Below are 17,972 nucleotides of genomic sequence, written 5' to 3' on the forward strand. Positions count from 1 at the left end.
TGTGTTTGATAAGATTTGGGACATGAATATATTACAGTGCAGATGGTTAGAAATTCACTGCCTTCTTTTTCAAGCCAGGAATTTACTGTTAACATCTTTGAATTGGGAGAGAGAGAGCAGTTCCCAAGCCTTCAGTCTCTGAATTCTGGAAGAGCAGGGATTGAGTTGAATGCAAAGGATGTTAGGATGTATTTTCCAGAATACCCAGATGTTGCATCTGCTCCCAAAGAGAGCAGAATGTGAAGGATGTATTTTCCAGAATACCCAGATGTTCCATCTGCTCCCAAAGATGGGTGAAGAGGTATTTTAACCAAATCAAGATCCCAGAACCGATCTCTCTTCTTTGGGAGTAGCACCACACCATTCCCTTCCACTTATTAGAAAGTTTATAGCTGGCATCCTGGTATCCGACTATCATCGGCAAACCAGGATATCGAAAGTGACATAACTAACCAAAAAGAATTAAACACGATGTTTCGTTTCAGGATGATGAAATTAACCAGCAGAGCCAGCTGGCTGAAAAGCTGAAGCAACAGATGTTGGATCAGGATGAGGTAAAGTTTGCAGTAAATTTTTTTTTTTTTTTACAAAGTTCTTTTATTACTCTTTGTTATTGATGTTTGTTCCAGAAACTTAATTTGCAAAGAATTTTTTTTTTGAAATCACTGAATCATGTGAAAATTTCTTGGTAGATTTCTCTTCATTGCCTGTTAAACACTGATTTTGCCTGAATGTAGAAAATAAATGTCTGACTTTGTAGAGCTCTGGCGTTTTGAGAGTAAGTAGCTGATTGCTACACTTAGTCTTTAAAGAATAGAGACGAAGGAGCGTCATAGTCTGGCAAGGATGGTTCTGCTTCCTCATATCTAGTGCCCAGCATTCCTGTTTCCTGCCGTTTTAGCCAGACATTTTTCAGCTTCGCAGATGAGCCAGCTCATGTCTTTGATATACACCATGTTCTCGTGCTATCTTGTAGGAATAATAAACAAACAAACAAGCAGAAGGTAGAGGAATAGAAAGCAAAGAGGAAAGAGGTCCAAATGCCGTGTTAGTATCTATGTGGTACAGTAAAAAGGAGGCGAATTGTTTTCAGCCTTCCTGATGGCATTCAGTTCTGCAGTAGTCTTTATTGCATTGCACTTTGCCAAGTATTTTACAAACAGGAACCTAAGCAAAGGATAGACAGCCAATCTATTAAACATAGATGATTTGTAAGTCTCTTCTTGAGGACCATCTAAGTTTTATTTTTTTCTTTTGTGCTTTAGGGTGCTTCTTGCTTTGTTGCTAAAATACTGTAGATTGGATCGTGATGCAATTATAGCAGATGGCTTGGGTTCATGTCCCTAGCCCCAGCCTTACTATAGACACAACTCTATAACCATTTCCTTCCTTTTCTTTTTTGTTCCCCTTCATCTCTCTAGGGCAATGATTATGCCTCCTGCCCAAATACTTCCCTTGGCAGGGAGATTCTGTATGGCTTTGCAGTCAGATGAAACATTTAATTGATTTTCCTCTTTATTATAGCTTAGTTTATTATCGCTTAGTTTTTCCTGCCCTCTTCCTGCCACTCTATTCTTTCGCATTTCTATCTTGCTATAACTGCCTCTGATATACTTCCTTTTCTTTACTGTTAAAACTCTAAATATTTTTCTTTTTTTATAGTGTCAAGGCAGTATCTGTGCATTACAGGAAAATCAGAGAAACAATAGGCACAAAGATAATAAAACCATCCACAAGCCCAGTCATTCACTTTTAACTTATGTTAATATTTAGAGTATATCCTTCTATACACTGGTGATGAATGCTAAGAAAAATCGATAACTGTCCTTTTATACTGTTTTGGTTGATTCTGAATTTGACCAGCTTACAATGTGAAATAATGTTAATATTAAAAAGCCATGCAAGTATGATAGTCCTCAGAAATGATTCCCCTCAAACTTTGTTAAACATGTGGAATAGCCAGCCAGCTACAAAGTGTGGTTTTTTTTTGTTTTTTATTCTTATAAAGTGTGTTGATTTTTGATGTGTAATCAGTTGTTTGAGTTAAACCTATGTAGCTTTAAACTAAAAAGAAGAAAGAAAAAGAATAAAAGGAAGAAGAAACAAATTTTTGAAATAACATGCTATTTTTTAATTTAGCGTCTAGATGTACAATAGTGTTTCTAGTCATCCTGAGCTTTGTTGATTTGTTCTCTTTGATGTGTTTTTATTTAATTATTTTGGATAGAGTATAGAACATAACCATTTTAACATTACATTCACCAGTTCCATGCCATCTCACTTCCCCAGCTTTTAGCTTCCACAAGAAGAGACTATGAGAAGATCCAAGAGGAGCTGACGCGTCTCCAGATTGAAAATGAGGCAGCCAAAGATGAGGTGAAAGAAGTTCTCCAGGCTCTGGAGGAGCTGGCTGTCAATTATGACCAGAAGTCACAGGAAGTGGAGGACAAGACCAGGGCCAATGAGCAGCTGACAGATGAGCTGGCCCAGAAAACGGTTGGAACATTTGTGTCTAGGGGGCGGGACTTTCTTGGCTGCTGTTCCTGTACTTATATCAATATTTGTTGGCAGACTTTATATAGGAAGGCAGTTGGCTGAATGGTTTTTCAGTGTTAGTCTGAGGTACCTGCTCTGAAATCCTCTAGTGATCGAAATATTTTATATAAGTGACTTTTGTCCACTCGTTCTAGAACTACATAGCACAACTATTTGTATCCAGGGGATTTATAATGTTAGCAGGGATGCTCTGTGATACTTAAGAGAATGCAGACCTTGGATCCAGGAAAATCCTAGTTAAATTTTTGACTTTACAACTGTTAGGCCTTAGTCAAAACATTTAAACTTGTTGAATATTTGTTCCCTTATCTGTAAAAATGGTCATAATAACCTGTGTGAGAGTTAGTGACAGTTTACATAAAGCACTTAGCATGGACCTGTGCATTTGCTTCAATATCAATAAATAAAATGTTGTATCAGCAGGCGAGAGTGGGTGACTGTGGAAGGTATGGATTTCACTCTTCTTGTTTATACCCTCCTGAATGAAATTCAGTTCCTCCCACAACTTCTTGTTCCATCCCATGACTGAGCTGTCCTGGTTTGTTTGTTGTCCTGTTTTAAACCAGTGCTTCAGTCTGTACATTTTCTAATTTTCAGATTTCCCAGTGAAAGAAGCTGCAGGTTCTGCACAGTGAGCTTGTGGCAGCAGGGCCAGTGAACATTTGGCAAGGTGGCTGGTGGTGGGATGTGTCCATTTTGTTCTTTTCTACTTGGAAAATGGATGGTAGGAAGCTGAATGGCTGTATGCTACTGCCCTTGGCACCATGGCGCAGTGGTCTGGTATCATGGGATTGTGCCCAGCCTGCTTTGTGGAAAACATCCAGTCCTCCCCGGCAAGGAGAAGTAGCAGATGGTGCCGGAAAGCTCTAATCTGCTGACTGTAGAGCTGATAGAAAAGGCTTCTCATTCCATACATTGAACTGCATGAAAGAAGACTTTAAATGCTTCCCAAGATGGGAACTACTGCTTCTGTGGATTTTAAAAACAAAAGCAGTGGCAATGCCAAAACAAAAATAAAAGCAAACAGAAAAAAAACCCAGTTCAAACATCACTTAAGAAAGGAAGAGACTTAGATTTTCTCTGCTTACTGTTTTCTGCAGGATTCTTTATTTAGTTTTGGTATTTGCTTCTCAAAACAATGAAACATTTTCCATAATATAGTTCTTATTTTCTGTCAAAAGTATTACTAGGCTCATTTAGAGTACTATTTTTAGTCAGATCATTAAAAAGTGCTCTAGTAAAATAACTACGTATGGAAGAATTGAGTAAGTCTGTTTGCGTTAACCTCCAAAGCTCCATAATTTTGGAGAATTATTTTCTTTGTTGGCCGAGTTCATTCTAAGATAGCTATTCCATTGATGTTCAGAGTTCGTTAAGTTAGTTAAAAATATATACCTTTTGGTAACATATATCAGAAATGGAAAATAAATAGGTTTGATAATGTTTGGTGATAAAATGGAGCTTCTGTTATATATTAAGAAGCCCTTTCTTGTTGACTAATTTTAAAAAGAGATGTAGAGTGTTCAGTTCAGCTTACTGTGAAGATTAGAAGGTTTTTTCTGAGTTGTTTTCTAAACTCATTAATGTTCCTCTGGGCCTTCCAGACTGAAGTCTGATGGGAATTTGGAAGTGGTCCAGGGATCAGGTTTGTTTGGGAGTGGAAGTGGGGTGCTCACAGGTATATTTAGACCATGGAGAATGTGGACCGACGTAAAACATCTGGTAGGTAGTAAGATATGATTACTCACTATAAACCTAAGGGCTCCTTTTCGGCTTTATTTTTAATAACTTATTTCACTAACCTGGAAGTTGTCATTTGATGTGTAGACATAACATATCAGGCCAAGAATAATTCTTCTAATCAGAGAATGCAGTGCTCTACCATAGTTTGACTTCAAAGGACTTATGTCGAAATCACATAAAATGATAAGAGAACTCCATCCTACATTATGTTGTTATTCTTGCAAGGCTACATGTATGAAATCGATGGGCAACCCTTTTAATTTCTTGTTAAAATGTGTTTTTCAGACTACATTGACAACCACACAGAGAGAGCTGAGCCAGCTGCAAGAGCTTAGCAACCACCAGAAAAAGAGAGCTACAGAGATCCTGAATTTGTTGTTGAAGGATCTGGGGGAGATAGGTGGAATTATTGGCACCAATGATGTGAAGACTGTAAGCCCTTTTTTTTTTTTTATCCTTTCTGCCTGCTCTTATAATGTCATTGTGTTAAGCAACCAGAGTCTGTGCTTTATTCCAAGTATCATTCAATGCTTAGCACAGTGCTTTGCATCTGTCACATGCTTGGTAATATTTGAATGAATGAACAAAGGGCTGATTGAATGAATAAGTGAATGATTGAGTAAGGGGGGGGGAGAAAAATATTTGCCTTTTGAATATAGGAAATGCCTTGAAATCTTGGTCAACCTTATGTAAATTGGTTTACTTCTCAAACTTATATGACACTGTCAAAAAAAAATTGGAATTAGGTAGGTTAAGCAACAGTTCTAGTCTCAGAATTGTATTTCTCCTTTTCTATGAGAATCCAACAGTGAAAATTCTCCAATCAGTATGAAAGCTTTTAGGTGAAAGTAATAGGATTCTAATAACAGTGGCTTAAAAAACAAAGCCACATTTAATTATTCACAGTGTGAGAAGTCTAGAATCTTGCCATTCAGGTTGTGTTTTGCATCACTTGGAAGCTAGTTGGGAGTAGACTCTGAGGCCCACCTCAGACCTACTGAGTTAGAATTTGCATTTTAACGAGACATTCCCTAGGCCATTCTTTTGCTTATTAAAGTTTTAGGAGCAAATTTTGGTTTGGTGCAGTGTTTCAACAGTGTTAAGGATCCAAGGATTATTTCCTTTCTGCTTTCCTCATCCTGTTACTTTTTAGTATCTGTAGATTTTTGTCTCATGGCAGCAAGATAGCTGCTACAGCACCAATCATCACGTCTTAACACAACTGCATCCAAGGCAGGATGGGCTAAAAAGGCAGCCAGCTTCCATCCAGGAGTCCCCTAGATATCTCCTTATACTTTATTGGCTAGATTTGGGTCATGTGATCACCCCCAACTGCAAGGGAAGCTGGGAAAGCAAAGAGAAACAGGATTCCTATTATTGGCTTAAACCAACAATGATTAAATCCCCTAGAGTTGTTCCAATTGGTGCCATTGATAGCCAGGAAGTAAGGGAGGTGAGAAGAAAGAAGCATGGGGATAGTATAAAGTTGTCCACAAACTAGGAATGAAGAGAAAAGAGAATAAACAGTTATCAGCCAAGAAAAGTTAATCATTTGCTACGCTATAGAAGAGATGTCATTGAAAAATAAGAGATACATTTAAAAAAATAACTTTAATGAGGTATAATTAACATGAAGTAAATGGCACTTATTTAAAGTGTGCAGTTAAGGAGTTTTGACATATGTACACACTCATGAAATCATCACCACTGTGAGATAATGAACATATCCATCACCCCCAAACTTGTATAGGTATCTTCTTTTCTGTTTCATTGATCTAATCTTTGTGCCAATAGCACACCATTTTGGTTACTATAGCTTCATTATGATACAACACCTTGTGCAGCGTAGCCATTGATAAATGCGTGTGGATTTAATCAACCCCAAGAATGGTGCTATATTACTCAGTTTCCACCTCACAAATCCCTAAAACCAAAAATTTTTTAATTTAGCCATTTGACTTTTAAAAGGCTGGATTCTATGTGAGCCTGCTCTGTGGGAGTTCTCAGGTTTTGAGCTGGAATTGTACTAGAAAAGGCTTCCCAAATTACTTTTGTTTATAGACATTTCTAGGAGACTTAGAAAGCCCTTCGTGGATGGTATAACAGCTCTAGGCTTAGAGGGCATGGCTTCTTGTGAACCTAACCATTCTTTCATGAAACATCTATTGTAACGGATATTTCATGAATCTTTATGAATGAACCTAATTATAGTATAGAATTCTCAGATATTATAGGATTAACCCTATTAAGCTCCATTTTGGTCCTTTTACATTTAAGAATTTATTAGAATTTTTAGAGGCATACATTGGTGTTGAACAATAAACTTCTGACGTTGGTGTGATTAAGTGGCCCTTGAAATATGAAGGTGGAGTTGATTTATGGGAAGTTGGTGCCTGCTGCTGATAACGATAAAGGAAGATATTTTTATGCTAAGTTCTAAAATAGAGCTGATGAAATGCTAATGAAATCAAGGAGTGTCTAGGTGCTTCAGCATTTAAAAAAAGAGTCCTTACCTTTGGGAATCTGAATTATGATTGAGATTATTTTTAAATACTCATCTGGATGTTTTAAAGATATTTTTGGATTCTAGACATTGGATGCCCTAGTTAGTTCCAGTTCCATTGAGAACTAGTTAATTTCATTGATAACTCTCTCTTATAGAGCAAGATATTAATCATTCTGGTTTCCCCCCCCTCATAATTATGATTTAATCATCAGAGCAATGAAAGCTAAAGAGGAATGATGTGACTTTGCGCAAGTCACTTTACTTCTCTGGGCTTCATTTTCCTAATTTATAAAATGACAAGGTGAACCCAGATTATCTGGAAGATTGTCAACTGAGAAATTACATGACATATAGAGATATTTCTTAGATCTATCATTATGAACACAGGTACTCCCTCCCCCAACTTTACTGAGATATAATTGACATATAACTGTAATTTAAGGTATGCAATATCTTTACTTGATACATTTATATGTTGAAAAATGATTACCACTGTAGCATTAGCTACCACCATCTTATCACATAGTTACCATTGCTTTTTTTGTGATGAGAACATTTAAGACCTACTCTTTTAGCAACCTTCAAGTATATGATACGATTATTATCACCATGCTGTTCTGTAGATCTCCAAACTCGTTAATATTATAATTGGAAGATTGTACCCTTTGTCCAATAACTCCCATCCCTCCACTCCCCTCCCCTACAACCCCTGATAACCACCACTCTGTTCTCTGTTTCTCTGAATTTGACTTTTTTAGATTTTCTAGATAACCACATATAACTAATATCATACTGTATTTATCTTTTCCCTGTTTGACTTATTTCACTTGAGGGATGAACCTCAAGTTTCATCCATTTTGTTTCAAATGGCAGGGTTTCCTTCTTTCTCATGGCTGAATAATTATATATAGATATATTTATACACACACATCATCTTTACCCATTTATCTGTTGATGGACACTTAGGTTGTTTCTGTATTTTGGCTATGGTCGTAATGCTGCAGTGGATGTGGAAGTGCAGATACTCTTATGAGATTCTAATTTCAATTCCTTGAGTTATATACCCTGCCTGGATTATATGGCAGTTCTATTTTTAATTTAAGTAATTTAATTTTTGAGGAACCTCCATACTATTTTTTATAGTGGCTGCACCAATTTACATTCCCACCAACTGTGCACGGGTGTTCCCTTTTCTCCGCATCTTTGCCAACATTTGTCATCTCTTGTCTTTTCGATGGCATTCATTCTAACCAGTGTGAGGTGGTAGTAGCTCATTGTGCTTTTGATTTACATTTCCCTGATGATTAGTAATGTTAAGTATCTTTTTATGTACTTGTTGGCCATCTGTATATCTTCTTTGGAAAAATGTGTGTTCAGATCCTCTGCCTATTTTAAAATCGGATTGTTTGTTTTTTGCTATTCAATTGTATGAGTTTGTTATATATTTTGGGTATTAACCCCATATCAGATACATGATTTGAAATACTTGCTCCCATTCTATGGGTCACATTTTCAATTCGATTGTTTCTTTTGCTCTGTAGAAGCTTTTTAGTTTGATGAAGTCCCACTTACTACAGATACTTTTATTGTTAGGACTGTTCAATTGATATAATTCTTTTGATCTAAGAAAATGAGCAGATCTAGAAAATCTTTCAGTGATCTTATATTTTCGTTCCTGAAATTCTTTCAGTTTTCACAACGTCCCTCCTGGTAGTACTGTGGTGTGAGGGGATAGAGATGGCAATTGGAGTCTCCTCAGTTCCAGAACATGACAGGCCTGAATAGTAAGGAAACAAAAGACTCATATTTCTCCAGCTCAGTCATGTCTTGAAACATTTTTAGAGTCCAGTCAATATTTCGTTAGTTAACAAAACGAGACCAGCAAATGACAAGACGAGCCTCGTGTTGACTTTTTGCAGGTTTATTAGTGAACCTCCTCTTTTTATTTTTTTAATGTATCTATATCACTGGGTTTTCCTTAAAACAAAGGTTTCCAGAAATTCAGCCACAAACTAATAGAATAGAGGTAGAGTAAATGCAATGAATAGATTAGCTGTCTAATTTTCTTTTGGCCCATACTGACTTCTTTTAGTATCATTCTGACTTTTCTGTTTTAGAATCTGAACCTTTTACTTGGCCTAAAGTGTCACCTTGCACAGCCACTCCATGTTCTGGAAACATGGGGTGGGATGGTGAGTGTGGGGGTGACTCTTCCTCTAGGCAGAGTAGAAGGGGCAGGCAGCATCTGCCTTCCCATGTGAAAGGCAGCCTTTTCTCCTGGATTAGTCATTTGTACTGCATCACGCAGTCTAGTATGTACTGTTGGAATTATCGCCAGACCCACGGGAGAGTTATAAATAACATTTCAGCAACAGACTCTGATTCTTCTTTTTGAAATAATAGTGTACTGGAATTACTGCAAACTTTGAACTTACATGACTAAATATATGAACTCTTAGGGGGTAAGAAACCTCACAGTTAATACCATTTGTTTGGAGTATTATTTTTTTTCCATTAGGCATGGATTCAAAATCTCCTTTTAGATCTACAACAAGAGTAGACTTCAGAGGTTCTGGTTCTCTTTTGGGGAAAGGATTATCCAGCTATCACTTTGGAGGAAGCTTGTCAATGTATATATATATTTTTACTCTTCCCCAATTCACTTGGGATTGGGGCATAGAATAGAAAGTGTTCTTGTCTAAGGACAGACCTGGAGAGGAGGAGGGGTTTGTCCCTTCCCAGGATGCCCTACATGTTGGTTCAGTGACGTTTCCCACCCCAGGAGCTCCTGTGGGTTGTGAATTCCACATAAAAGACATGGATGTTTCCTTACCATTCCAGAGAAACTGGACAATATACAAGGCATAGCTGGTCAGGCTAAAGAATGAGTTTTTTCAATCTCTTTTCTACATTAGACCAATCACAAAGGTAGAGAAACAGAACTGAATTTAAAGATTGTAGGCTTTTCTTACCCATTTTCTCCATGCTGTGAGGTTCTAAAGGGACTATGTAATGGAGTGGCATTGGTAGACAAATTGTTGGCAGTCAGAAATATAATGGGCTTAGCAAGAACCTCCATTAAATGAAGATGGAGCCAGGAGTTGAAACTTGGACATTTCCTTACTGTTAACATAGATTCTGAGTTGTGTTGACACTGATTTAGTAAATACTGTTATGGAAGTCTTACGGGAAGGTTGACACCAAGTTACAGGTGTTCAGTGTGGTGTAATGTGCTTACTATCCGCTACCAGTTTTTAGGGTTGATTCCATATTCCTAATTCTTAAATGTTTAATGAAAAAAATAGTCACATGATGACTCAATGACAGCAATAATGACAAAAGTGGGCAGTTAGAGTATACTGTGGGACATCAGAAAAACATCGTCGGAATCATTGTCTTAAAGCCAATTGAAGCCTCTGTTTATGGGCTGGGTTCTGGACAGCGCTCTCGTCTTCTCCTGAGGTGCTAGGGTGCCCTCTGGTGGTTAAACAAAATATGCACACAATTTACTTTGCTCCTTTGGTCAACTGCCTGTCAAGAGCATGTTTACATCTCAGCAAATGGATTTCTGTCCTAAGTATCTTGCTTCAATTTTTGTTTCCAGTAGGGCTTTGAAACTTAGAAGCCAAATATGAGATCATGCAGGAGAGCTGGCTGTCAGAATCTTCTCGTCTAAAGGTGTATTTAATAATAAACTAGATTCTTGTCTGCTTTGAAGAGGCAGGCACAAAGAGGCAGGGAAACATAAGTTAGTAGTAACGAGAAGTTATGCAGGAAAACTTTCATCTAGAGCAGGGGTCCCCAGTCCCCGGGCTGTGGACTGGTACTGATCCTCGGCCTGTTAGGAACTGGGCCGCATAGCAGGAGGTGAGTGGCAGTTGAGCAAATGAAGTTTCATCTGTATTTGCAGCCGCTCCCCAGTGCTAGCATCACCGCCTCAGCTCCACATCAAATCAGGCATGATTCTCATAGGAGCACAGATCCCTGGTGTGAAAAAGGTTGGGGACCGCTGCTCTAGAGGGGCTTTTGGTAATGACACATTCTTATTCATTAGATTTTTTGTTTGTTTGTTTAATTGAGGACTATATAGAAAACCCTTTTAATTTCAACCCTTAGTTGTAGAAACATATTCAAGCCATTAGATTACTTCTTTCTCTGAATAGCAGACTATAGAGAACAGAATTGAAATTTTGATTTGAGTTCTTATGGGGACTCAGAGGTCTTGCTGCTGTTCTGGAAATGTAAGGGTGTATGACATTGAATGGAACACCTCTTCAAAGTTATCTCTTTTTTTAATCTTCAATGTCTTTTCCTTCTGATATTATCTCTTTTATCCTAAAAATCAATCATAAAGAAAAGCCTGGTTAATTGACAATTATATTTAATAGAGGTTTTTAATTGAAAGTTTAACTGGAGGTTTCAGAGAACTTGAGGTTGAACGTATAGTACCTTTTAGAGATTGTTTTCAGCTTGCGATCCTATAACTGGGGATTCTTAGGAACCCACAGACATTTCGAAGATCCATGGACAGGTTTCAGGGACCCCACGAACCTCTGGGAATTGTAGGCAGTAGTTGAATTTGCTTCCTCTTGTGCTCAGTTGGCAGATGTGAATGGAGTCATTGAAGAGGAGTTCACCATGGCCCGTCTGTACATCAGTAAGATGAAGTCAGAGGTTAAGTCCCTGGTGAACCGCAGCAAACAGCTTGAGAGTGCCCAGATGGATTCCAACAGGAAGATGAATGCCAGTGAGCGAGAGCTGGCAGCATGCCAGCTGCTCATATCCCAGGTAGGTCACGCCTTTCCTCCTCATTTCACACCCGTGTCCTCTTGAAATCTGCTTCCTCCAGGTTCTTACTGGGGCTAATGGTGTGGAATATGGATATTGATGTACTTTGCTTTACGTAGTACTTGTCCATGGCTTCCCCAGGCAATGACAGCCCAGGCTTATTCCTAACCCAGGCTACATGTTGTTGTGTGAATTACATAGATTAATGTCAGTTCCTTTTGAAAAGATATGTCTATAAAACTCTGTCTAGCTGTCTATGGATAAGTAGGTAGGTAGGTAGGTAGACAGATGGATGGATGGGAGGGATGGATGGATGGATGGAGAGAGAGAGAGAGAGGCTCTGTCTAGCTGTCTATGAATAAGTAGGTAGGTAGGTAGGTAGACGGATAGATGGATGGATGGATGGATGGATGGAGAGATGGAGAGAGAGAGAGCCGCGCGAGCGAGAGCGAGAGCTATGGATAGAAATTTATAATGAATGGATAAGATTGGGTAAAATCTAAAACTTCAGTCAGCTAAGGCAACATTTTTTCATCTTTTAATCTCTACCATAGGTCCAATTTAATAGATGTAAACAGAAACTACTGCTACTACTACTATCATTATTAGTAGTAGTAGGTAACATTTTATTTACTGTTTACAATGCACTATACACTGTGCTAAGTACTTTACATGCATTATCTCACTTGATCTTAAAAATAATCTTAGTAGGCAGGTTTTATTGTTCCTTTTTTTTTTCAGTAAGGAAACTGTGACTGAGAAAGATTAAATATAGTGTCCAAATTCATACAGCCAGTGAAAGGCAGAACTCAGACTCAAACCAACATGTGTGAACCCAAAGCCTTGAAGGGATTTTTCAAGCCTCAGGGCACATTTCATTCTCTCAGTGAGTAAGGCTGCTCTTCTTCCCACTGGAATGACATTCTCATTTTAGTAAGGTGGTTTTGGAAAACAGCAGCAAAGTTCCTGGTCCTCCACTGTTATCTGAGCTTGGTGTTTGGGATTTGAGGCTTCTGTAAGTGGCCCAGTATTTGCTATTCACTGATCATTTGAGAAAACAGATACCAGTGTGAAGTGGTGCATCAGACAATACTGGGAGGCAGACAAAGGCATACCTCCTTCTGATATGCTTTTTAACATCATAATATGTAATTATAGAACTACCTCCAGCCTCCTTGTCTGCTACAATAATCGTCTACGAGATGCAAGTTAAAACATAAAGGTTCCATTTTATAACTAATGAAATAAGCAAAAATGTATTGAAAAGATCATTTCATGCTGGTGCGTTATAGTGAAATTTATAAATAGAGTTGAGAAAAGTATAATTTGGTTAGTCTTTTTGGAAAGCTCATTGAGATTCAAAAACCATCAAAATCTATGTTAGTCCAGTAATTTCACTTATGATAGTTTACTTTGGTAATGAAAATGAAAAATTTTCATGTTATGTTATGCCATTTGCTGATTAAATTATATTATAAACTTATATGGAAGATGTTGAATGCAATATTACTTACATTACAATAAAATAAATACCTTAATCTATTGATAGGCTAATAACAAAGTTATATGGAAGAATATTATGCAGCTCTTACAAAAAGTTTCTAAAACCCAGCCATTTGGAAAGTATACTTATATAAAAGTTAAATGAAAATGAAAATGCTGAGTTATATCTGTGCTATGCCTTGCAACTTTATAAGATATGCATTCATATAGGTAAGAGCAGGAATACAAATGAGAAATGTAGTCTCTCCTTGAAACAACGTGGGGGCAGGGGCATTGACTCCCCACCCGTCCCCGCACAGGTGAAAATCCAAGTATAACTTTTGACTCTCCAAACACTTAACTGCCCTTCATAGCTGCAGGGCATTGTTCCAGGACCCCCTCTCCCCCGCAACGGATACCACAATTTATGCCCGCTCAGATCCCCTGATAAAACGGTGTACATCAGTGTGAACAGTTCGCTCTTTGCATCTGTGGACTTCCGACTGGGGAGCAAAAACAATATAGGTATTTACTGAAAAAAGTCTGTGTATAAGTAGATGCGCATAGTTCAAACCTGTGTTGTTTAAGGGCCAAACGTAGTTGATAAATTAGAGTGGTTTATGGGCAAAATTTACACCACTTTTTCCGGATTTGCTTTACTGTTTCACATTTTTATACTTTATAAAAATTGGGAAGTAAAAGGATAAACATTAGCACCTCAAGTCTGATTCTCAGGTCACCTGTTATACTGGTAGCCTGTGCTTTTTGGGCAGTCCTGCATCTGTCATTTGGAGGTCAAGGCCGCAGTAAAATAAAGGCCCTGCAGCCCTCAGCCCACTGTTGTCTCCTCCCATGTGGGTGTACCAGCCTCCGCGTACAAGTTCTGCCTGCACTTTCTGTGAACTTGGGGGAGCTTTGTAACTGTCAGCTGTGATCTATGTAAATGGATGATGGAAGCAACAGTTCAAACCCTGGGAGTGGCCGTAGGGCCATCAGAGTAGAGAGTTTCTAGATTCCCAGTATTCAGAGTGTGGTCTAGAGGGGACATGGGTATCTGGTGGGCACACTCCCTTGGCCTGCGAACTCTGCTCAGTGGAATGGGGTGCAGCCAGCGGATGGCCCAAGTAGGGCACTTTAAAGTGTGGGGCCCAGGACTGGAGTTCCTGTTGCCCAGGTCATAAATGACACTGATTTTGGATATATGACACGAGAGTCAAGAATATTAGGATATTTTGGGGGTTAACGAATACCTGTGTTAAGCAGTGCTTTCTACATTAGCAACAAGTGCAGTTTTCCATTAGGTGCCGTTTTGTACTCTGCTACAATTTATACAAAGCTAAAGATTCAGTCATTATTTCTGGGGTTCAAAAGTTAGAGAAACCTTGGCTATTTTCTGACACGCTCTAAGGAATCTGACAAAATGTTTCCAGCTAAAATGCTATGATCCTCTTTGTTTACACTCATCCTCTTCACCAAAAGCTGTGCTTATAAATGACTGTTCCCAACTGAGTCCCATTTCCCAGAGGTTATTTCATTAGATTAGAGCTCAGTCTCCTATGTCTCTGCTTAAATGTGAACGCTGTAGATCCGAAGGGGGAGTGTCGGCATATTTCCATTTGTTTAGAAGTGACAGCTGTCCTTATTTAGTCAATGAGCTCCCATTCATTCAGTCATTCATTCCACTAAGGTTGATTAAGCATGCACTCTATACCCTCATGGAGCTAACAAGTCAGGAAATAGATAAATCATATGTAAGTTCGGTGCTATAAGAAAATGTTGAGGCCTGAGTGGTAAGGGACCTAGCCAGGTCCATGTCTGGGAAAGCTTACCAGGGAGAGGAAAACATAAAATGCAAAGTCCATGAGATAGGAATTGGTAAGTTTGAGAGAGAGGAAAAGAGAAGCTGTAGTATTTGATTTACAAAGATGTAATCCGGAGGTGTGGGGTCAAAGAATGAAGCCCTCGGCCCTAGACATTTTCCCAGCCCCTTTCTCTCCAGCACATTGTTTTCTGTGAGGAAGTGGGAAAGCCAGCCTGGGTTTTGGTGTCTGACTTATGTTGATGGCAAGGAGGGACATGGCCCAGCGCGCTGTCTGTGGGGAATGAAGCAGAGGATCCTCTGAGTCCATGTCCTGGATGCCAAGCAAAGGGCAGAATATGCACCATTTGGGTGATGGAACTCAAAAAGAGACTCAAGAACTCCTCTATTGCATATTCCCATTGGACAGTCCCCAGGCAAGCTGGAATGACCACTTGCTAGTCATTGACTCCTCTTTTTCACCTACTTGCTTGTCTAAAGCACGAAGCCAAGATCAAGTCCCTGACAGACTACATGCAGAACATGGAACAGAAGAGGAGGCAGTTGGAAGAGTCCCAAGACTCACTCAGTGAAGAGCTGGCCAAGCTCCGAGCCCAAGGTAAATGATCGACTACTATGCAGGTGCCAAACTCTTGGCCTAAACCAGATACTCTCTAGTTGGCTGTACTCATGATGTTTAGTTTGTTCAACTGAAGCATTTCTTGGTATACTGACAACGATGGCATGATTGGAAAAAAAGTAGAAACATCTAGAAGACTGTCCCCAACTTATATCTGCCCTTCTTCCCATTTCCCCTCAGTCCACCACCCTGCCTCCTCCTCTTTCTCTACCTCCTGCCTCCATTCTGTCTCCATGGCCTATCCACTTGACCTGCCAGATGCTTCTCTGGTTCTGCTCTCTTCGGTCTTTATTGTCACTGTCCTCAATCCTAATTAAGAATTGTGACTTCATTGATCTATTGAGGGTCCCACCCCCAGTCTACTCTAGGCTGGCCACGGAGCTGTGTAACCCAAGGGTCTATCATAAAGTCAGCTTCTATCTTATGCCTCTGACCCTTCCATGGTATCCTGTTGCTTTTAACATGAAGTCTGAACTTCTGCTAACGGCTTACCCATACCTTCTATCCTTTGAGCAAGCTCTTCCCTTTTTCTAGGCAGCCTCCCAACTCCCTTTGCTTAGAGAAGTACCCAACACATAGGGTAAATATGAAAAATAGAAAATAAATATGAAAAATAGAAAAAATTGAAGAAAGGTGACTAGAAATGCAGAGACCAGAACAGGGATAAGAATGGATGCGTGGCGGTGAAACAGGAACACACATATTATGGGTTGCAAGCAAAGTTGTTAGTTTTTCTGGGAAGCATTTTGGAAACCATGTTAATAATCATAACGCTTTTCATACCTTTGATCCTTAAATCTCAGCTATTCATTGCAGAATTACTTATATTGGTGGAAAAAAAAAAGGAAGCCACATAAATATCCAACAGTTAAATGAACTATGGTATGTTGTACAATAAAACATTTTTTTTTCATATTGGAGGTGAAGTACATGAAGGCTACAACAACGCTTAAAATGCAACCTTAGATTAAAAATAATAATATGTAATTTTATTTTTACTGTGGTTATAACATTTAAAAATCAATGGATGCTTGTATTTCAAGGCCTACAAATTAGTATTTGAAATGAAAATGGTTTAGATTGGGTAATAGGATTGGTGATGATGTTATCCTTTTTTTATTTCTCTTATTGTTATATAGTTATTTGCTCAGTAAATACATTTTGTTTCAAATGCCAAGGCTAATTGAAAAAGACAGAGAACATGCCCACCCCCACTATGACCTTGTCTCATTTTCTTTATGTGAAAATGGATGCATGTTAGGAATAGAATACTCCACCCAAAACCTGACACAGAAGAGAACTTTTCCCTGTGTAAATGGTTTCTGCTCAGTGATGCCACTGAGTGGAAATGAAATAGAATGGAGAAGACCTGAAATAAAGTGGAACAGGCTAGAGAGGACACTTAATGACTTGAATGTCTCTGTCTTAAATCATTTCCTCTCTCTATCCCCAGCCCCCAGCTCGGGCTGAGCATTGCACAATGTGCTCAGGGGGCCGCTGACAAGAACAGGCTGGGACTGGCCCCCCAGCTGTGCACCCAGCAGCCCTGGCCCAAATATGGGCACTTCCTGTTTAATCTGGAGAGCGTTACTTTATATTTCTATTTTCTTTGTTCTTGTCCTTAGATTGTTTCCCTGTTCCAGATTCTTAGAGAATAAACAGCTTACCCGTGGGAGGTAAATTAGCTCTTTCTGGAACTCTAATAGCGGCATCAATCTAAGCGCCACTAATGTCCACAGCGCTTTATTGTCTACAAGGGACATTTACGTACTTTGCCTCAGGGGTCACTCTGAGGCCAGGTGGGGAACCAGTCCTCCCAGGTGTGAGCCAGGTCAGTTCTGGAATGGCCTGTTCCAAGTTAGCACCACAACCCCGGATCACCACAACCCTGGATCGCCACTCCCCTGAGGACCTAAGTAATGTCCCTGAGCTGCCAGCCTTGCTTTAGCCAGAAGTCTTCCTTCAGAGGCACACTCCTTTGTACCACGGATTCAATCGGTGATATAGACTGATGTTTCTGCCCATTGCCATTCTTCTTTTTTTGTTTTTTAATTTTAATTTTGACTTTGTGGTGTGAGACTTGGCAGTTAAATCTTAAGTCATCATTTAAAATTCAAAACAGAAAAAATGCATGAAGTCAGCTTCCAGGATAAGGAAAAGGAACATCTGACGCGGCTGCAGGATGCTGAGGAAATGAAGGTGCGTGCGCCGCCCCTTCCCCCAAGCCCAGCATGCATTTGGCCTGGGTTTTCTTGTTCTAGGAAAATCTGTCTCATTCAGAGATGTGTGTGGCAGTGCAGGAGAGAGCGGGGAGGGGCCGATGCCAGGCAATCAGAGCTGGTCTCAGAGTGTGGGCTGGCTGAGAAATGAGATGGAGACGGAGGTGTCCAGAAACCTTAAGATGTCTTTAAATAAGAGTTACGTTACGTTTGTACATTTTTCTTCCTTGCTCCTGACAA

At 39.3% G+C, this 17,972-nt stretch overlaps 1 protein-coding gene across 3 annotated transcripts in view; it reads left to right on the plus strand.

The window, feature by feature from the left end:
* Positions 1-17,972, plus strand: part of KIF5C (kinesin family member 5C) — a 143,645-nt gene that overhangs the window by 96,586 nt on the left and 29,087 nt on the right. For all 3 annotated transcript variants that reach the window (XM_015596694.2, XM_006921056.3, XM_015596693.2), the window contains exons 13-18: positions 486-554; positions 2,290-2,496; positions 4,585-4,731; positions 11,405-11,593; positions 15,375-15,492; positions 17,636-17,712. In XM_015596694.2, the coding sequence (XP_015452180.1) occupies positions 486-554; positions 2,290-2,496; positions 4,585-4,731; positions 11,405-11,593; positions 15,375-15,492; positions 17,636-17,712 (807 nt within the window). The remainder of the gene's footprint in view (positions 1-485; positions 555-2,289; positions 2,497-4,584; positions 4,732-11,404; positions 11,594-15,374; positions 15,493-17,635; positions 17,713-17,972) is intronic.

The sequence above is a fragment of the Pteropus alecto genome, unplaced genomic scaffold (assembly GCF_000325575.1).
Source record: "Pteropus alecto unplaced genomic scaffold, ASM32557v1 scaffold3, whole genome shotgun sequence".
Taxonomy (NCBI): Eukaryota; Metazoa; Chordata; class Mammalia; order Chiroptera; family Pteropodidae; genus Pteropus; species Pteropus alecto.